The sequence below is a fragment of the Furipterus horrens genome, unplaced genomic scaffold, assembly GCF_987537825.1.
Source record: "Furipterus horrens unplaced genomic scaffold, mFurHor1.1.pri manual_scaffold_1, whole genome shotgun sequence".
Classification (NCBI taxonomy): domain Eukaryota; kingdom Metazoa; phylum Chordata; class Mammalia; order Chiroptera; family Furipteridae; genus Furipterus; species Furipterus horrens.
This window is the reverse complement of record NW_028327171.1, coordinates 172,737,976-172,760,026: the sequence shown is the minus strand read 5'-3', so window position 1 is coordinate 172,760,026 and position 22,051 is coordinate 172,737,976. Positions and strand designations below refer to the sequence as shown.

Genomic DNA, 22,051 nt, shown 5'->3' with positions numbered 1-22,051 from the left:
AAGCTATCATATTAAGCCGCTCATTCTGTTTCTAAATACTTAAATATAGTGTATGATCTATGTATTTGATATGATGTCTTGTTGTAGAAAAAGAAATACTAATGTGAAATACTCTCTTTAAAGTACCAGCTGTGCATACAAAGAAGACGGTTGTTTCAGAAGAAAAGATGTTCTTTGCTTCTCACACAGAGGAGGAGGTGTCAGTAACAGGTATAAGGCAAATTTGAATTTGGAGGCTCAAGTAGAAGGGCTTCACATGGATTTTCCCTGTTCTTATTTAATTTGTAGAGATGAAGGCATCTCTGTCTCGTTGGAATTCTCTGTCATTTTTTCATTTCACATTTGTCTCTGTTTTAATCTGAATTTCAATATTGTTTGTAAATTACAATTACCACCCACAATATGGCATTCCAGTAATTAAAATGTACATTTTTTTCAAGTCCCTGAGGTACAAAAGAAAACTGTTACTGAAGAGAAAATTCATGTTGCTGTTTCCAAAGAGATTGAACCTCCACCAAAAGGTATTCATGATTCATTCTAAGTTTTTAAAATCTTTTAAAAGTTTCATAGTAAATATCTGAATATGTTGATCTAGTCACACAGTCAGTAGACCTAGGGCCGTTATGTACAAAGGACATCATAAGGGGATGGGAAGACCACGAGGAGGATGCAGGAAAGAAGAATGAATGTTGGCGGCTCTGTTCACTATGTCAGGGAGCTTACAATTTAGTGACCAGCTATTTGGAAATACCACCTTACCAGAGTTGACGGTTCAATTATCTGGAATTTTGCTACCCAGTGTTTAATATGGCCTTGATTGAAAGTTAAATTATATAAGCTTACAGTTAAATAAAGTATATATTTTTTAACTATGGTAATAAATACTCAACAGTCAATACTCCCCATTTTAATTCACTTTACTACTATGTATATTTCCGAGGTTGTTCGCATTGACTGTATCTGGGTGGTGGAAATACTAGGTAGTCGTGTGTTACTGCACATCTCTTCCCAGCTCCACGGCCATGACATCACCGTTGGTAGCCAAGGTGGGAACATTTACACCACCATGGATATCAGAACTCAGAAATTGGCAGCAGCTACAAATTAGGGCTCCAACATTCCCTCCACCCTGCCCCAGTCAAATTGTTAAACATTTAGGGTTCTAAAACTATTTAAGATAACCTAATGCAACTTTTCTAATGCAGCTGTTTTACAAAAGTTAAGTTTCTAAAACTAGTGTATGAGGAACAGGTTCCGGCACCTTTGAGGAAAGGGTATTCCTATTTGTTCCCAGGAAAGTGAGGCTTCTCTGTGTAGTTAAAGGTGAATAAGTCACAACATTTCCTAGTTTGTCATTCACCCATGTCCCTCTACCCTTGTTTCAACACAATTTTCTTGTATTTAATTCAAATAGAAATGTCTACTCTGTATTTTAATTCTGAATCTTATAATATATGCCTTGTCAAAATGCACAATTTCTCTAAAATGGTGCACTTATTTTAAAGTCCCTAAGCCACCTAAGAAAACAGTCCCAGAAGAAGTGGTTCCTGTTCCAATTCCTAAAAAGGTGGAGCCTCCACCAGCCAAAGGTAGAATAATATTTTTGAAAAGCCTTTCTTATTGTCTGTCTTCTTGTATCTTTTTCTATGAGATCTGTATATTAACATGAGAGCATCTGTAAAACATCTGTAATATGTTTAATTCTGTGTATGTTGATCTCATTAATCTGGGGTCAAGTGTTATGCAAGTATCAGTAACACCTGTAGACATCTGACTATGATAATTTGGTCTTTGTCAGCTTCGTGTAATGTATGTAATGTCTCTATGGTATCAGTGTATTTGGCATGCATTTTCATCAAAGCAGAGCATAGAAAATTACTTCCTAAATTCTTACACTCTTACTGAGGATTTATGCTTTAATATAATCTTAAGTGTCTCAGAAGGAAACTAGAAATTCTCAACATTTTTTCAACACCGGTGTCTTTAAAGTTCCTGAAGTTCCCAAGAAACCTGTGCCAGAGGAGAAAAAGCCCATTCCTGTACCCAAGAAAGAACCTGCTGCTCCCCCAAAAGGTACATCAAACTAGTCATGGGTAACCCTCTGCCCTAACTGCGAGTCCCTTGTTTTATATGGTCTTTATATGTACTGTGCTTTCTAGCTTACATCTTTTACATGCCCCATATAGTTTTCATTTGTCAGCTTCAAGGGCTGTGCTCTTGACATACATTATTTGTGATATTGAACATTCCAAAGGTACCACCAAAAAGTGTTATTAAAAGAAGTAACTACATCAGACTGCTATCTTAAATTTTTAATACCTTCCCTCTCTTAAAGAAAGAAGAAATATTTATGAAACTCATTTTCTACAGGCATGTTTCTAGGAAAAGATTTTACTCCTCATATATGTGACTTTTCTTAATAAAATACACTTTCATGAGCTTTGGCAAGCTACAAAGACTGACAACTGTAGAATGTTTGGCAAAACTGAATGTTAACTAGATAAAAATGTACACGGTGCTGCTAGTTACTGTCACTCTTCTGAAAAGTCAGTGATGCCAAGTCTTCAATAGCCGGAAACATTGATTTTGACATTTACTTTCACGATATTTCTTTTCTGGTTGTTTTTTTCTTTTTAAGTCTTTAATACAGTGTTAACCTTACTATTTCTTTAGTAAACTTTGACATTATTTGCTTGGCCTTGTTGGAGAACACAGTGTTTTCTTAGTTTAACAAGTAAATAAAAAAGAAACTGAATCCTAAACATATATGAACAAGAGAATCACACAAATTTCCACCATCCTAACTACTTTTCTACATACTTACTAAAGAATATTTAGTACACCCACCATATTTCATGAGAAGTTAACTGACCATCAATATTTGTCATAAATGTTGCAATTATCTGATTTGTTAGTCAGGGGACCTTTCATTTAGGTATGTTCAGATTCAAATGTGCTTATCTCTTGCTTTGGTATTCTGGATTTGATGTTCATCTGTTTTGTTGTTTTGTTTTGTCTTGTTTTTTGGAGGGGGGGGTTGGTCTTTGGTGATAAAAGACAACACTTTATGGAGGTAGTGAAGCTACAAACCGCACACATCTGGTTAATTATAGAGAGATTCAGTAAGAATTCAATATTACCTAATTTAGGAGAAACCAGGCTTACTGGAATCATACATTTTAAATAGCTCCCTTTTGCCTGACTTTCCAGCATTTCCATTTTCTCCCTAAATCAAATCTGCTTCTCTCTTTCTCAACTCTTTGCTCTTACAGAATTCTGGGACTTTTTTAATCAAGTGATTTTTAAAGAATTATTTCTGATTATCTCATCATTAAAACACAATGATTATATGAAAATAAAATATAATGATTATAATGAATATGTGATATTACTAAAATCAATAGTAATACCAAAGCTATTGATCACTCCTAAAGGAAACAGAGAGGCATCTGTTTCTAAATAAACAAGTATACATAGAGACATATGTATGTATGTATGTATGCATAAACATCCCATGTATATATAACATAATTCATACACACATAAATGTATATCTGTATAATTGCATCAAGATATTACAAATCCAAGTGTAGACAGAGCTACAAAAAATGGAGTTCACAAAAAATGCCAATATCTGTCCATTATAATATATCTGTCAATTAAAAATTCAACATCATCCACACTTAGAATAAATAAACCAAACCCTGTTGAAAGCTATTAAGCCTCCTAGAGAAAAGTGTGTATGTTCATACCCACAAAATTTTGTACACAGAACTTTCCAAAGCCATTGACACATGGATATCAGATTGAGAGTCCTATTCTAGAATAATAGTGTTTCCTGAGTTTTGTATACACTACTAGTGCACCCAAAAAAGAAAGAAAGAAAGAAAAATCAGAAGAGAAAAGGGGGAAAAGTAACGTACAGATACAACTATTCTAAAGAGTTCTTAGTCTAAGATAGTCTTAGATAAATTAAACCCGTGGTCATATGGATTCCATTTCTCAATACAAAGCATAGAGAGATTCTTTATATATTATATTAATACTCTACAATTGCTGATAACTTTGTTTTTATCAAAAACATATTAATATCTAAAGAAAGAATGGCTTCTGTATACATTCTTCTGAGTATTTAACTTGTTTTTAAGTTCCTAAATATCTCTGTAATATCACTTGGGACATTTATCATGTTGTGACCTTTGTAATGCTGTAGTTTAAATATTATACATTTTTTTGCCAAAGCACAGAAAATCTATAACAATGTTAATGAACCACATAGAGATTTGTGTATGTGCCTATGTCCGTTCATGAAAGTGATATATATCTGAACTAACATTCTGTTTTAAAAACTTTAAGTCCCAGGGGTTCCAAAGAAACCTGTCCTTGAGGAAAAGATTCCTGTTCCTGTTGAAAAGAAAAAGGAAGCTCCGCCAGCTGAAGGTACACTGACTTACTTAGTAAAGAAGTGGGAAAAAAAAAGCCCTTTTATACATCTTGAGTACAAAACATTTTTGTGTTTAATTATATGTCAATTTAGTTATTTAAATTCAAAATGAATCTTTAATGGTGTGAGATTTCAACAAGTGTGTCTGTCCACCTGCCTACTTTCTTAAAATATAACTGTACATTAGCTACTTTGGAAAATATAAAGTCAATTCTCAAAATTAATGTCTTTTCAAGTTCCCGAAGTGCAGAAGAGGGTTGTCACAGAAGAAAAAATAACCATTGTTACTCAAAGGGAGGAATCTCCACCACCAGCAGGTACTTAATCCTATCTCCATGAAATAACCTGTCTCTCCTTCAAGCTTCTTTAATTGCATGTATTCTTTAATGAGTCTGCCAGTTCTATGTTGCTCATTTATTTTGCCTTTCTGAGAATTTTAAAATAAAATACTATCCTTTAAGTGCCAGCTATACCAAAGAAGAAAGTTCCTGAAGAAAAAAGACCTATTCCTCAGAGAGTGGAAGAAGCTCCACCCCCAAAAGGTATTGTCTCTACATCTTTCCAAGAACAATCTTTAGAATGTTACGTTTAAAGGCAAACGATGGGTTTGTTACTTTTGTGAATATGCGTGCATTGTGGGTGTGTATCTGTGTTTTGTGCTGGGCTTCGATGAGACAACATGAAAGTTCTAAAAGTGTGTGTTTTTAAAGTGCCAGCTCTGCCTAAGAAACCTGTCCCAGAGGAGAAAGTTTCCGTACCAGTTCCTGTAGCTAAGAAAGCTCCTCCTCCCCGAGGTAGGGTTTATCTGAAGCCTCTGACAAAAATCTTTTAGCCTGTGAATTCTTGCTTTTTCCTATTTGTGTTCATCTTGTACTGACCCTTTGTCTCTCCTCTGATAAAATTTTTGTGTGTATGTACTTGTGATATGTTATGAAATTCGTTTTCCCATTTTGCTAGTGAAGGTGTTGTGTTGTGTAAATCTTCCCCAAACTCTTGAGAGAATTGTTAAGATTCTTGATTTTTAAACTGCAACTTTAATGCTTTTTTAAAGCTGAAGTTTCTAAGAAAACTGTCGTAGAAGCAAAAAGACTTGTTGCTGAAGAAAAACTATCCGTTGCAGTTCCTCAAAGAGTGGAAGTCATGCGACATGAAGGTATATGATCAGAAGTGAGGGGAGAAATGAGGTTGCATGTGTTTCCTCGAAGTCTTCTCTTGCCAACTATGATTGTTTACTGTAGAAGTTGCTCTTATCACTGTCTACTTGTTGTAGCCTTCTGACACTGAGTCTTCCGTGTCTACATTGGTCCTGAATCATTCTAAGGAAGTGAATGGGGTGCTGAAAATGTGGTCTTTGTGAAAGTGGCCCCACTTGGACATCATTTGAATATTCTTCTCAGTCTTGAGCTGTACTGTCCCCTATTCTTAAATCAGCTCTCTCCTTGTAATGAGGAAGCACTGTGAAGCCACACCCTAAGCAGACAGAAGAATCATCATCCATCTGTAGGGACATGTGTCTATTATCAGTATTTCAGGAGGCTGAAGGTCAATTAAATCTTATCTTTTAAAGTATCTGCTGAGGCGGAATGGAGTTATTCAGAAGAAGAGGAAAGGGTGTCCATTTCAGAGTATAGAGAAGAAGAAAGAGAGGAGGAGGAGGAAGCAGAGGTTACAGAATATGAAGGTAAACAATTCAAATAAGCTAGACATAATCTGGAGTGTTGGTGAGTTCTTTTCTTTCACAGATTGTTTATCAATTGAAACAAAAAGTGACACAAATTTAGTGAACGTCTACTGGCCTCATTAGATGTATCTTCTGGCCAAAACACGAGATTCAGGAACATTACTTAGAAAAGACACCCAGTGTATTTCTTATCTATCCTCTCTTCCTTGGCTATTTGACAGGGGGAAAGCTTCATACTTATAGGTAACTAATGGGGCAGGTATCTCCATATACATTTATCCTTCCATTAGACAGGACTTGGTGCCAGCAGGTGGATGGCACAATCCTCACTTCAGTTGTCTAATGTCTAAACAGGGGTAACATGAAACAGTTTTGATAGCACAGTTCACTAAGGTGTCCTGACTCACAGTTTTTAAATTAACAAGAAATTACTTTTTCCCAGTCAGGGCAACCCATGCCTAGGTTGCATGCCAGGTCCCCAGCTGGGGTTGTGCGAGAGGCAACCACACATTGATGTTTCGCTTCCTCTCTTTCTCCCTCCCTTCCCTTCTCTCTAAAAATAAATAAATAAAATATTTTTTAAAAAATTACTTTTTTACATTCCATAAGTCAAGGCCATGTTTGAGAGTCAAATGCTAAACATACAGGGCTTTCCTATATTTCCTGTGTGTAGAAACCAATTGTGTAACATCTTTGCTGGATTAGCTTGTTATTCAGATGTTCCCATACCTGAATGAGAGTTCTTTATAGCTTCTTAAGGCTTGAAGAAGATGCTTTCTTTCAATGTTGGGATACGTTTTCAATGAATTAAGATCAGGTTTACTGATCAAGTCCAGCATTCAGACTATATCTGAAAGAACTTTCCTAAGAAAGTTCTAATGTAGCTCTGCTTTAAACAGAAATCAGTAAGTTCCTTAATAAATTAGCTCTCCCCAATGAAAACATGAATAGAACTGTATATTTAGATGTCCTCAAGTGCAACTCTGACTAACAAGTGGTACCCCAGCCCTTCTCTGCTTGGAGGAAAAGTCAATGTGAAATTCAGATGTACAGTCTTAATGGAATGGCTTAGAACAGCAAGATGGGACATGACTCCCAAGAGAAAGCCTACCAGTTCTTTTGTTTCCTGGTGAAGGCCAAGATGTGAGGCACAGGTCAAGAATCTGTGGATTCAAAGAGGGCCCTATCCCTTCTAGAAATGTTTGGGAAACCAAACATAGAATGTATGCAAAGGAAGTTCTCACTGCATGAATCTGATTTTAGTTTTTGACAGTATGCATTATGAATTTCCAAGCATTATAATATTTATGATAGACTCTAGTTAAAAGGAAACACATTCTATGAAATTCTTATGTTTTCATTAAGCCCAAAAGGTTTATGGAAAAGCTGAGTAGCTGTTAAATTTACTTCTGGTATAAAGAATATGTTTATAACTACAGTTCTGTATTCTATAATTAACTTTATACACATAAGCTCAAAAATCATATGAAGATACCTGCTTCTTTTATCATACTTGCCCCCCACACACACAAAACTGGAGGAAAAATCTTGTTTCCAAGTCTTCAGTGGGTTTTTCATGTGATATGGGTATTTTCTTTCACATAAACTTATTTGTGATTCCTCAAATATATGTTTCTGCCCATAGCCTTTGAATTTAGAGTGTTCCAGTTTTTTTGAAACTTATCTTCAAATACTCAAAGGCCACTAGAATTGTTTTTATGTCTTGTACTTGTCCTGTTCTTCCTGTAAATACAAGCCTTATTATCTTTATAATACACCTTAAAATTAAGACACATGCTTTGATTGAAATGCTCTTCTCTGGTATTTTAAGTGGGAACAATCAGGGATTTGGCAAGTGTCAAAATTTTTCTATTTTAATTACTCTTTGAGCAATAAATTACAGCTAAAGTTTAATATAAAAACACTACAAATTACATCCTTTAAAATTGATGTCTTTAAAGTGATAGAAGAGCCTGAGGAATATGTTGTAGAAGAAAAGCTGCACTTTATCTCCAAGACAGTGGAAGCTGAAGCAACCGAAGGTACACCGACTCTTGAATTAGTTCTTGCTCGATGTGTTCCATTCTGTATCTTCTTAGAGTTATTTATTGTCCGTATTGCAAATGTTCATAAATATTATGTCTAAATAAAGATTCTTTACATTTTTATAAAAAAGAGATATAGACATTTCTACAAATGTATTTTATAATCTTTTCAAGTGCCTGAAAAGCATGAGAGGAAAATTGTACCAAAACCAAAAATTCCTGGTAAAGCAGAGGAACCTCCACCAGCTAAAGGTACAGTTCTCACAAAGAAGCAATACCACTCTTCTTAATTGCTATCATAATGCCTTTAACTTAACTGCCTAAGTTATTGTCAGCACCTGTGTATAAACATTTTTGCTGAATATAGTCCTAAATGTTTGTGTAAATGTCTGATCTTTTCAAAAAGTGAGTTCTTTGCCCCCAAATGATGTCAGTCCTTCTGTATTCAAACTAATATCCTTTACACGTAATCTTTCTGAAGTTCCTGAAGCACCTAAGAAAATTGCACTGGAAAAGAAAATTCCTGCTGCAGTTCCTAAAAAGGAAAAGGTGCCACCAGCTAAAGGTATATTGGGGTTTACTTTATTCCCATAAAATGCCTGTCTTTTTTAACTTTAAATTGATACATTCCTCAAATTTTTATAACATTAACAAGAAAATAAGTGTGCCTGTTGTATGTTTGACCGTGTTGCCTGATGTCTTTTAAGTGCCAGAAGAGCCAAAGAAACCAATTCCTGAAAAAAGGGCTCCTCCAAAAGTGGCTAAGATAGAAGAGCCTCCCCCTACCAAAGGTAACTGGAATCCCCCAGCACAAAAGCTAGAACCTTGTCTTGTCTTGCGTCCTCTTGCTGCTGTCTTTGGGTCACACCTTTTATATGGAGGTTATTGGTGTATGTTGGTGGCAGTGGTGTATTATGCCCTTGTCCTTGGGTGGAGTATTACTTACTTGATGTGCATTTTATTTGTGTGTACCTTGTAAATTGTTATATTCTAAAACTGCAGTACTTTCTGGCTAATATTTTTAAAATTCCACATTAAGTAATAAAACTCCCTAATCCTAAAATTATCTTTTAAGTGACTGAGAGGCACATGCAAATTACCCAGGAAGAAAAAGTTCATGTTGCTGTAACTAAAAAAGAGGAGCCTCCAAGAGCCAGAGGTACATGGAGCTTTTTCATACACAGACTATTTTATTTACCCTCCTCTCTTTACCAAATACACTGGTTATGGGTGCTGGTTGTTGTGATTATTATAGGTGATGTTTTATGTTTGAAATAATGAAAATGTCAAGTCTTTTATGTTTGAGTTGCTTTTATATGGCTACCTTTTGGTGATCTGAAAGAGGGAAACAATTCTTTAAAGTGAAATCTGTCTTTAAAGTGCCTGAGGAACCCAAGAGAGTTGCTCCAGAAGAAAAAGTTCTCAAACTCAAACCTAAAAAAGAGGAGGCACCACCAGCAAAAGGTATACTAGCTTTTTCAGAAATCAAAATAAGCATATAGGTATTGAAACTAATCTAGTGGAATTGAAATTGTTAGAAAAATAATTTAAATATTCATTACAAATATGCATATGCTATTTCATATCACTTCAAAACAAATAATTTCTGATACCAGAAAGTACTCTTCTCTTCACTCTTTTCTAAAAAAAATTTGAAGATCCCCTCAAACATGCGTAAATACTTTCCCTTAAAATGTACTTGTCTTCTATTATGTCTTTATCGGTCTATATACTAAACTCATTTGCTTGTTTTGTGTGTCAATCTTTGACAAAATTAAAAATTTTTTAATTCCTGAGTTCTCTACTTTGTGCCAGTAGAGCTCATGTAAATGCCCTAGAACTAAGGTAAAGAAACTGTTTATGTAACACAAGTTTTTGTGTCATGCCTGTTTCAGTCATTGTCTACGTTGTCCAGTTGCCTTTTTAACTTTCTTATAAATACTACTTGATCTTGTGAAGTTACTCAATGTCTTTGAAGCATTAAGTAACCCAGAAAACAGTATTTATATGTATATTAGACCATGTTTATTTCCAAGTCTATTGATTTTCCTTGCCATTTAAATGAAAAAGTTGAGCAATAAGCATGGTTATGGTCATCTTTGTCCTTGGATTGTTCATACACAATTTCTCTTAACACATATATATTCAAAATCTTGCAATTCACTTTTAATAATTACTCTTTTTAAAGTGACTGAAGTCAGGAAAAGAGCTGTTAAAGAAGAAAAGATATCCATTGAAGTTCCAAAAGTAGAGCCTCGTCCCACTAAAGGTATATTTTGCTTTGACTAAATAGTAAAATGAAGCCCAAAACTTCACAGCTCTTTGCTTGCTAGCTCCTAATTTGACTCCTAATCTTTATTGATTTATTGTTGACTAAAGGTGGGGAATCTAACACTTGAAATCACAAATAGCAAATATATTCTCTGTATTACCTTGACCAGCAAAGGACAGTCAGGGTCTCCCATAACCAGTGCATGAGACCATCACAAAGGAATAAAATAAAAGCTCATTGACATTCTCATCTCTAAATGGGCTTCAAGTAAAATGTTGCCTATTGTCAATATTATTCTAGAAGTAACTGTAAGAGAAGAAAAAGAATGGTCTTACACCCGAGAAGAAGAAACTGTTTCAGTACAACAGAAAGAGGAATATGAAGAATATGAAGAATATGATTACAAAGAATTTGAGGAGTATGAGCCAACGGAAGAATATGACCAATATGAAGATTATGAGGAACGTGAGTCTGAACATTATGAAGAGTCTAAAGAACAGGAAGAATATATCGCAGGTATGAGCAAAACTGCAAACTTGAAAACACATAAATACACTCAAATTCCATTAGAACAGGATACAATTTTGGATGCCCAAAAAAATTCACAAAAACCTTTGTTTTCTTTGGCAACGTCATTTGTTTTTTTCCCTTGGATAACTTATAGAAAACAATCTCTATAATAATCTTATGGCTACTGTTAGTTTGGGTGTTTGGACTAACCTATTGCCCCCCCCCCATTTTTATGTATACACAAAATAGCAATTGTTACTATGTTTTTTCTTAAAAAGTTTAAGAATTTATATTCAAGTGCCCATGATCATTCTGCTACATGATCAAAAACTGAACATTTCTCATTCTGAAGCTTGTTGTGATTAGCATGATAGGCTATAGAGAAAATACACTCACCCCAGGTTCCCGTCATCAAACTTGACAGAGATTCCTTCAGAAGGAAAGACAGAGAAGAAGGCTACCATAAGCGGTTGTATTTTATCTCATGAAGATCACATTTATAGGCATATAATTTTGGTTCCAAAAAACTTATTTATTTTACTCAAAGAATAAGTTCCTACCAGAACTTTGAAATGAGTCAGTATTATGTCACTTAATTTCTGATGTTTCCAGGCTTAACTTGGAAGTCATTCTATGTAGTTTTGAGGATAACATTAAAAGCGAATATTATATAGAGATAAGTTTTAATCAGCATTTTGTCTACCTGAAGTAAAGTGAGACTTTTATCACGTACAAGAGAGTTACAGTGACCTACTAGAAATAAATAAGAAGGAGGAAAAGACAGTGTAAGATTCTTTAAGCTTTTTAGATCTTATTCTTCTTGGACATCTGATTCTCACCTCTAGATGCTATCGCTACGCTGTAGATAAAAGAGAATATTATTTTAATTCATTAAATCTATTTAAGAAATAATACTTTTTATTAATGCTCTGAAATCTAACATTAAATACCCTGTATGTACTTTTAAAGAACGCGAGAAGCCTATCCCCATAAAGCCTGTCCAAGAAGAACCGGTTCCCACAAAACCAAAGGCCCCACCCACTAAAGGTAGAGTGAGAAAAACTTTATCAGTACTAAGAGACCTGTGTTTCTTATATGTCTGTCATACTATATATACCTGTTGAGGTGAAAGTGTACAAATCATGTGTGTTTATGGGGATGTTATGTTGTATGTCATATTTCTTAACTTTTTATTCTTACTTCTCTTGAGAAATCTGGCTCAGGTTTTTAAATCTGTTAATATTGATATTTTAAAGTTATGAAGAAAGCTGTCCCTGAAGAAAAAGTACCAGTGCCCATTCCTAAGAAACTCAAACCTCTACCACCCAAAGGTACTTTGCAGAGTAATAACTACCAAAAACGTCTTTGTGGCTTATGTTCTTACAAGTATGTCTTACTGCCTTGTCCGCTATTCTTTGTTTGTACTAAATGTATTGTTCTAGTCCTGATTCTTACATTTCAGTTTCTCATGTATTTTTAGTTACACTATATCCATGTGGTTGGTTTTAATGCTCTTCAATAATTAATATCTTTAAAGTGCCCGAAGAATCAAAGAAAGTTGTTGAGGAAAAAGTCCGCATTTCAATTACGAAACGTGAAAAAGAGCAAGTGACTGAACCACCTGCTAAAGGTATAATAATTTCCTTCCTAGAGCAGCTCTCTTATAATGTCTCTTATGAAAATAAGGCAGCTATGTTTTGCTTTATTTCATTGTTGTGTGTCTTTTAAGTTGTTTGGACAATACTGGATGTAAAAATCTGTAAATATAGGATAAGAAAATAATGCTACTTTTAAAAGAAAATTACTTTAAAATATATCCATAGCCTTTTATACAGTGGCTGCGTTCTGCCACATGGCTACAGTATATAGAAAATAGAATGTTTGGATTTCAAGTCAGTGGCCATTTGGCACATTCTTGTTTTATCTAAATTGATGTAATGCTATAAAAATACTTATCACAGTTTAATAACTGTTTATTCATTCTAAAGTCATTTTGAAGATTAAAAATAAAAGTTAACTCAGTGTCTAGTAATTATTCTCCTGCCTTTTACTAAGTGTGAAGTAACTTCTCTATAATTTCGGAAAGTATACTTAACTAGAATTTAGCTTTTCAGTAAAGGGTATTTCCTACAGGCTGAGATACCTGAACACTAAACATGATTTCACATTTGGGCTCTGCTCTCTCAGACTTACTTGAGTACCTCTATATGTTTTTATCCCAGGGAGTTTCAGAATTGCTTCCATGGAACATATAAAGTTTTAATAGATGAACTATTGCATATCTATCACATAAGAGGCACTTGCAGAACTATTCTATCTGCTTAAAGAACAACCAAGAAAGCACTGGCTGGGTGGCCTGTTTATTAATTTTTTTTATTTCCCCCTAATTATTTTCCTACATTGTTCTATTACCTATGCTCTTTTTTAAAAATTATATTTTATTGATTATGGTATTACAGTTGTCCCAATGCCTTCCCTTTGCCTTCCTCCACTCAGCACCCCCAATTTCCTTAGGCAGTCCCCACACCATTGTTCATGTCCTGTTTCTTACATTAAAATTTCCTTATACTTAATATTTCAAGTACCCACGAAGCCCAAGAGGGTTGTCACAGAAGAAAAAGTGCTCGTTCCTAAAAAAGAAGTAGCAGCACCTGTTAAAGGTACTTAATACCACTCTTTTTAATGTGTTGTCTTCTTCGGTACAAAATTTATGTTCCGTTCCATGTGCAAATTTCTTCTGTGTGAAAGGTAGCCCCTGTTCTTTGTTTTGTTACAAATGGTTGTGTTCCTAACATGTCTTAATTTTGTTAAGAAATTGGAAAATGTCCAACCTAAAGATAATATCTTTAAAGTGCCAGCAGTACCTAAAAGACCAGAACCAGAGGAGCTTGCCTATGAAGAAGAAGCTGTAACTGAAGTAGAGGAATATCTTGAAGAAGAATACATCCATGAAGAAGAATACATCCATGAAGAAGAAGAGTACTTTCATGAAGAAGAGCAACTCATAACTGAAGAAGAAGTGGTACCAGTAATTCCAGTCAAAGGTAGATTACATCTCCTGCAAAGGGATACACAGCAGCATCTTTGGAGTCTGAGCGTCTAATTTGGTCAGATTCTGGGGTTTATTAGCACAAATGACCAATTCTACTTATTTTAGAAGCACTTTTAGATGTTGAAGTATGATCTCTACAGTTTTGTTTTGTTTCACATTTTATATATCTTTTGGCAACATTTCCAAAATTCTTAATGATATCTTTAAAGTGCCTGAGGTACCCAAGAAACCAGTTCCAGAGGAGAGGAAACCTGCTCCTGTTCCCAAAAAGAAGGAAGCCCCACCAGCAAAAGGTACACCATCATTCATATCACCAACATATAGAAGCCTTAATCTGCATACAAATAGTTTACTATCTTCTGAGTTCAAAACCTTGTGTGTGTGTTGCTGTCTGTTGTTAGAAATGTTAACTGTGCTTTGTATGGATGTGTTGTTACTAGTAGTTCAAACTTACCAATGAACAATATCTTTTAAGTTCCTGAGATTCCTAAGAAGCCAGAGGAGAAAGTTCCTGTGCCCATTCCTAAAAAAGAGAAGGCTCCACCAGCTAAAGGTACATCTCTTTGTAGTTCAACAGGGGGATAATGTAATAATTTACTCATGTTGTATAACTTCATGAGCCATATCAGTTTTCTCCCCCGTGATGATATTAACTATATTAATGACAATGCAAGGACCACCCAATCAGTTACAGGAGCAGTTTACCGTGCATCCATCCTGGAATTTTGCCATCGAAGCATGCTGATGCTTCCTGCTTGGCTCCTCCTCTTTAGTGGAAAGTACTTAGTGCAAAATAGGTTCTTATTATAACATCAAAATGAACAAAAATTACCGCTTACAGGGCATCGTGTATTGTCTTAGCACCGATTTGTTGTTTTCAGTGTTGTTTTTTATTTTTATTTTTGTGAACTCCTTTGGTTGTGGCTGTTTTTGTTTTCAATCTTAAAGTGAAATGTTTAGAATATCTATGATGCTTCAATTAGGTCCTGAAATTGCTGGATTCTTACCTATGGGTAAATAAATGTGACACTAACCCTATTTGATATCTTTAAAGTTTCTGAAGTACCCAAGAAACCTGTACCAGAGGAGAAAGTGCCCGTGCCAATTCCTAAAAAGGTGGAAGCTCCACCCGCCAAAGGTACATGAACTTGCAATGTCACAAAAATTTTTTATTACACATTTGCATGTGAGTAAAAATTAATTTGTTCAATTCTGTTCCCTTTGGGGATACAACACTTTAATATTCCTGTATGGGAAAGAGAAGATTTTATGTTCAGGATAAAATGCTTCTTGATATACCTTGGTTACATTTTACTACCTTATCTTAATCTTTTTGAGACTATGCTTGCACTCAAATTTTTATGTTGTATACAATTTTTCTCTAAATAATTTCTTTGAAGTGCCAGAAGTGCCCAAGAAGCCTGTGCCTGAGAAGAAGGTGCCAGTTCCTACTCCTAAGAAAGTAGAGGCCCCACCTGAGAAAGGTACCTAGCAAAAAACTTGTTTCCTTATGTTTATGTATATTTACATATGAATTCTCTTCATAAAATTGTGTGTTTTAAAAAACTGTCTTATCTGAAATATAAAAATCAGGAGTTTTGTGATTCTTTTTCATGTCTACTGCTCTAAGATATGTTAAAGAACACATTATTAAAGACAAATAATATCTTTAAAGTGCCAGAGGTGCCCAAGAAGCTCATTCCAGAAGAAAAGAAACCAACACCTGTTCTGAAAAAAGTGGAAGCTCCACCACCCAAAGGTATATTAACTTCTAATAGAACCAGGGCAAAAAGGAAAATTAATTGGAATTACACAGCTTCACTAATTATAATTAATGCTTATGACATTTACTTTGATGTCAGTTGATGCTTCATGATCATAGAATATTTGCTTTTCATGTTGTCCCATTGTGGTGAATATTGTACATCAAAGTGATTCTTATGCAGTTGAATAAATATCTTTAAAGTGGCCAAGAAACGTGAAGCAGTTCCAGTTCCTATAACTCTACCTCAGGAAGAGGAAGTTCCATCTGAAGAAGAAATTTCTCCTGAAGAGGAAGTTTTACTTGAGGAGGAAGAAATTCTTCCAGAAGAAGAAGTTCCTCCTGAGGAAGTGGAAGTCCCTCCTGAGGAAGAAGAAGTTCCTCCTGAGGAGGAAGAATTTGTACCTGAGGAAGAAATTGTACCTGAAGAAGAGGAAGTTCTTCCAGAAGTTAAACCCAAGGTGCCAGTACCTGCACGAGGTATAGCAGCTCTTTTGGAGTCATCAAGGCCTCTTTTGTGTTGAATTCTGTCTTTCCATCTTTGTGTTTGTCTCCAGTTTTATCTATAATGCTTTACTCTATGTTGTCTACCAACTAAAACTTAGAAAACATTTCATACATGTGTGCTGTTATTACTCCGTGTCTGTTTTGTGTCTTTGTCTATTTGTGAATTCTCTGAATGTCTTTTCAAATTTCATGATATGAAATGTCATTTAATTTTTTGTGGTTTTAGTCTCATTTGTCTTTTTGTTATATATATAGTGCTGTGCGTGTGATCTTTAATGTCTTAAAATGAATGTTTTTAAGTGCCTGAAGTGCCAAAGAAAACTGTACCAGAGAAGAAAGTCCCAGTTCCCGCTCCTAAAAAAGTGGAACCTCCACCACCCAAAGGTACACTTCCCCAAAATGAATACACAATTTTCATTTATTGCTTCACCAGGAAAATTGTGGTGGAACTGAGCTTTAGAAAAAAGATTACATTTATAAAATAAAGTCACATTTTTACTTCTAAAAATGTTCAGGAAGACTGATAGCCACTTTTCACTGGATGCAAAGCTACATTTAGAACAAAGATGAAAGGAAATGTCCCAGAACGACCACAAAAGTTTTACCCGATTCCCTATAATTTTATTAAACATAATAACGTTCACATAGATATTTTGCAATGATAAATTATCTACACACAAAGAAAAGGTACCTGAATAATATGGTAAATAAATCTTACTAAATTTCATCCTTCATTTATTTATATTAAGTGCCTTTTTAACATTAGGGTGAAAAGGGGAAAGAGTACATATTTATCAAAATGCTGAATAATAACTTATGTCTTCTGATGTATACATATAAACTGTAGACAAGTAGCTTTTTATTTTAACCTTGTCTTTTGGCTTTATGCCTTGCTGTGTTACCCTGAGAAAACCCTTTTATCAATCTGATCCTCAAGCCCCTCTTTTATGAAATGGGGATACTAATATCAGTCCTACTGGGCTCACATATTATTGTGAGGATAAAATGATGTAGAAATACTCTATTACAGAATAAATAGTATTCTGATTTAACCTATTCAATCAACTCATAGTACAGGACAAAGTGAATATATTTATGCCTTAAAGTTTAATTACATTTTCTGCAAAAGATCATGGTACTTGAAATAAGCATAACCCCTTCACCAGGCTAAATAGTCATATAATCAATGACATGGTAAAGCTGCTCCTTCATTGGATTACAAGGGATCAGCAATACTTTATAAATATTAAATTCATAAATTACTAGTTATATTTAAATGGATAGAATGACTGCATATGTTGTCTGATATTCAAATAGGATGCTGATCCCTTGCTCTCCGAAACTTAATTATATCATAACATTTGGGCTCCCACCTTGCATTACATCCCTATCCAGAACGAGTGTTGCATTTGGTCTTTCTGTCTGTGGTCTTCTTGTATTCTCTCTTTTTCGTCCCTCACAATATTCTTATCATGAAATGATGTCTTTAAAGTGCCTGAGCTTAAGAAGAAAGTGCCAGAGAAGAAAGTGGTCCTTCCTAAGAAAGAGGAGGCTCCCCCTGCCACAGGTACTGCTGTTCTCATGCAAATTAGACACTGTCGTTTCTTTCCATCACCTGTAAAAAGTCAAACTGTCCTGTTTCAGTATTTGTTAAAGTAGCTTGTACTGTTGCTGTGTCCATTGTCTTGGTGTATGTGAAACTGAAATTATAAAATAAAATAATATCTTTAAAGTGCCTGTGGTGCTTAAGAAACCTGAACCAGAAAAGAAGGTGCCTCCTCCTGGTCTTAAAAAAGCAGTGACTCCTCCTGCCAAAGGTACATCACCCAAAACAGGGATGTGTTTGCTGCGCCACTGTTGAACTTTGATGCTTCCACATAGGATGCTCATCATAAACGTTTGCACTGTGTCATCTATCGTTTGCATTCGTCATTTGTGACTCGGCTGCACCGATGTTTGTACTATGTCCATTTTTCCACTTTGTGTTTAATGTATTTTATCTTGATTCTCTATGTTGTTTCTAAAAACAAAAATACTAAACTCATATATCTTTTAAAAGCCAGCCATAACTAAGAAACCTGTCCCTAAAGTACCAATGTTCTTCTTTAAAAAAAAGTAGAGGCTCCAGTGGTAAAAGGTAGAATGTCTCTTTAATAGACCCTTAATCTTAAACCACAACCTCTTTACTTTTGTCTCCTTAACTAAATCTGTGTTTTGTCGATGTTTCATCTTGTGCATGTGCATTGATATTTACTCTTTTGTGTGGAAAACCAGAAAACTTGGTTTTTGTGTACTCTTCTTTGGTTTTTGCGTCATAAGTGCCTAAAACAATCGATATCTTTTAAGTTCCTGAGGTACCAAAGAAAGTGGAAGAACGACAAATCATTCCCCCTAAAGAAGAGGAAGTTGCACCAACTGAAGGTAGATGACTTTCTGAGAAAATAACATTTTCAAAGTCATCATTGTCTTTTGGTTGTGTGATATCTGAAGAAAGTAAATGCACATTTCACTTCAGAAAATAAACATATTCAGATTCTACAAGTAATTATTACTTACCTAATAGAAATTATGTAGGAAAACTAAAACCAATGGAATCTCCTTTCTTAAATGTTTATCCTGTTTGTCTGTTTGTTGTTTGTTTTATTTAAGTAAGAATCTTTGAAGGGAAACTGTACTTGCCATGATAAATTTTTCATCAAATTACTTTGTTAAAAACGTGTCCAAAAGATATTCCACTTAAATCTGAGTAACATTGCAGAAACTCTAACTTCTACCCCAAGTGAACATTTAACTTCCAACAAGACCACTTCCACTAAAAGTAAATAATAATTTTAACTAAATTCTCTCTGAGGCCGTTGCTAATTCTAAAGTTCTAGGAAGGGCCTCACATATTTCGAAAACCCAGTAGCTTTTTTTCAAGGACTAGTGAGTTTTCACACACTTCCAGACGGCTGAGCTATGAGTTACTTACACTGATCAGGCAACTTCAGTTTTCAGACCTGTCGTTTTAGTCTCACGTTCAAAGGCTTATAAAGTGATTTACAAAATAATCATCTTTTTAAAGTGTATGAGGAGCCTGAAGAGCCCATTCCAGAAGAAGAGATCCCAGAAGAACCACCTAGCGTAGAGGAGGTTGAGGAGGTGGTACCACATAAAGGTACAGCTGCTTTGACGGTTGGACGATTAAAAGACAACATGTTCCAAATCTCTCCTGGAGTTTGTCTTGGTCCAATGGTCATCAGTATATTTTTCTTATATCAATGATCAATTGAAGGTTAATTATTACTGGCACTTGAAGCTTTTTGTCCATTCCCGTCCTCCCCCAACTTTTTCTACTGTAGCTACAATACAATTAGAGTAAGAGATCACTTTCATGTTATTGGCACTTTAATTTTTTTTTTTTTTCTGGCTAGCTCCTATTGTGCTACTTTCTTCTAGTTTACAATCCTTAATTTTTTTCTTCAATATTAAGATGAGGGGAAATGTATTTCTGTGGTGTTCACTTTTTAGGATAATTCTTAGCATGTTATTTCTAAAGACTATGAAAATCTTTCATATAACTGATGTTATGTTTGCTTATAGGATTTCCAATTAATATGCTTCCCACCTTTAGAGTCACTATTCCATATACAAATTTAACATTTAGGTTGCTAATATCTTTTTTAAATAAATCAATATTTTGTTGGGGGTAGTATATGGGAATTTTTCTGTTCATTTCATGTCATTTTTCAAAACGTCCATATAATGTCTTTTAAGTGCCTAAAGTGGTTAAGAAGGCAGTACCCGAAGCACCCACTCCTGCTCCTAAAAAAGTGGAGGCACCACCAGCTAAAGGTATAGCAAATCCCAATTGATATCTTTAAATTCCCATTCGCTTTCTTTTTTAAAACAAAGTGTCTTCTTTCACTGTTTCTTTGAGTCATTTAAGGAACAAACTTATAAAATTGAGTAAGAACTAGTAAAAATATAACCCATTCCATTTCTTTAGCCTTTTTCAGGATGTTAATGGATGAGTATGTGTGTATGTGTATGAATTATCCTAGAAGTTTCTAAGTGTAAATAGCTGAGCATTTTAATGTTAATAATACATTTCGCTATACTTATGTACATTTCAATGAATCTCTCTTTCCCACATTCCCCTCACAGATTCTATTCCATTACATGAAAAAGGTTTTCTCATGTAATTATTATAATAATTATGCCTATTATATTATTTTATAGGGGAAATGTGTGCAAAGCTTGGATAGTAACTATTTTGATTAGCCTCGTGTCCCTTTGGTAATATTTGGCCTAAGCATTCAAGGTTATTACAAAATGTCTTATTTTTCATTACTTTCTAATTAAGTTTATGCTTCTATAGTGCTCTTAATAGATAAGATTATGCTGTTCCCTATCACAGTAGACATTCTCAGCAGATACAATAGTGCCCAACAGAATATGACACCTATGTCAAGGCTTAAAAAGGCAAAAAAAATTTTTTAAGTCTTCATCAAATTAAAAATAATACTAGTAAGCCCAATATTGGTAATTCTTGTTGTTTAAAAATAAATAGAACCAGCATAGTTTCTTTGTAGACATAGTTTCTTCTAAAGGTATGATTAGCACAAATGAGTGATTTGGGGCAATATCTTTATTTCCTGTCAAAGAGGCATCTAATAGTACAGGGCGCCTTCTTAGACTGTGATTACTGTTGGTGTCCTTTCTTTCTAATGTTGTTATTCATGTTTATTATTGAGTATTGTCAGTTGACTGTGACCCCTAATATCTTTAAAGTGCCAAAGAAGGTTCCTGAGGAAAAAGTACCTGTTCCTGTTCAGAAAAAAGAGGCACCTCCAGAGAAAGGTACAATTTCTCTCTTAAAACCTGAACTTCCTTTTAATCTTTCATCATTGAGACTTCTGTGTTTTATGTCTCTGTGTCTTGATTATTTTTGATGTCTTTGTCTATGAAAGCTTGCTCTTAACAGTCTTAAATATTAAAACCATATCTTTAAAGTGCCTGAAGTACGAAAGAAAGTCCCAGAAAAGAAAATTCCAGAAAAGAAAGTCCCTGTGCCTAAAAAAGAAGCGATTCCCCAAACTAAAGGTATTTTGGGAAACATCTTTGATTCTCATGTATTGTTGCATGAAAACCTTTTTCCTGTTGTTTTTATTTTATATTTTGAATTAACATCTTCATTTCTTCTGTGTTTAAAAAAAATCTCTTTAAAAAGATGCTCTTTCAGGGAGGACTGTCTTTGAAGAAAAAATATCAGTTGCCTTCCACAAAGAAGAAGTAATAAAAGAAAGAATAGAACTAGAAGTGGTGGAAGCCCAAGTGGAAGAAGCTCTCGAAGGAGAAGAGTTCCATGAAGTTGAAGAATATTTTGAAGAAGAAGAGTTCCACGAAGTAGAAGAATTTGTCAAAGTAAAAGAACATAGATTTGAAGAAGTACACGAAGTTGAAGAAATTCATAGGGCAATAAAAGTTTTAGAGGCTGAAGAAGTGGAAGTATATGAAAAGCCCAAAGCTCCACCTAAAGGTATAGGGGAATTCTGTGGATATTGCAAATTGTCATATCTTGTTCTAACTAACTTTTTGTTTTAAGTACATTTTATGTTCAGTATGGGACACTAGAAACCCACTTATTTTCCAAGATGAAATCATGAAATATAAGGCTTGATACAGAGATTAATCACACAGGGTGTAATTTTAGTAGAAAAGATAGTATTTGATATCTACTTATCTAAAGAGGTCATTATACAAATTTCTGGATTCTTTTTTAAATCCAACTAAAAA

At 34.6% G+C, this 22,051-nt stretch overlaps 1 protein-coding gene across 3 annotated transcripts in view; it reads left to right on the top strand.

Moving 5' to 3' along the window:
* The window catches only part of TTN (titin), a 269,733-nt gene that overhangs the window by 110,860 nt on the left and 136,822 nt on the right, over positions 1-22,051 (top strand). For 2 of the 3 annotated variants that reach the window (XM_090281173.1, XM_090281165.1), the window contains exons 78-82: positions 124-210; positions 441-521; positions 1,506-1,589; positions 1,990-2,073; positions 4,357-4,440. In XM_090281173.1, coding sequence (XP_090137299.1) covers positions 124-210; positions 441-521; positions 1,506-1,589; positions 1,990-2,073; positions 4,357-4,440 — 420 coding nt within the window. Of the gene's footprint in view, positions 1-123; positions 211-440; positions 522-1,505; positions 1,590-1,989; positions 2,074-4,356; positions 4,441-4,680; positions 4,762-4,905; positions 4,987-5,154; positions 5,239-5,495; positions 5,598-6,011; positions 6,126-8,086; positions 8,168-8,344; positions 8,423-8,651; positions 8,736-8,877; positions 8,962-9,245; positions 9,330-9,550; positions 9,635-10,358; positions 10,440-10,742; positions 10,959-11,921; positions 12,000-12,208; positions 12,284-12,489; positions 12,583-13,534; positions 13,613-13,804; positions 13,997-14,213; positions 14,298-15,058; positions 15,143-15,404; positions 15,489-15,679; positions 15,764-15,970; positions 16,247-16,573; positions 16,658-17,765; positions 17,841-18,006; positions 18,091-18,619; positions 18,695-19,337; positions 19,431-20,029; positions 20,108-21,046; positions 21,116-21,268; positions 21,359-21,485; positions 21,795-22,051 lie in introns of all 3 variants that reach the window. The other variant, XM_090281190.1, reaches the window with a different exon arrangement.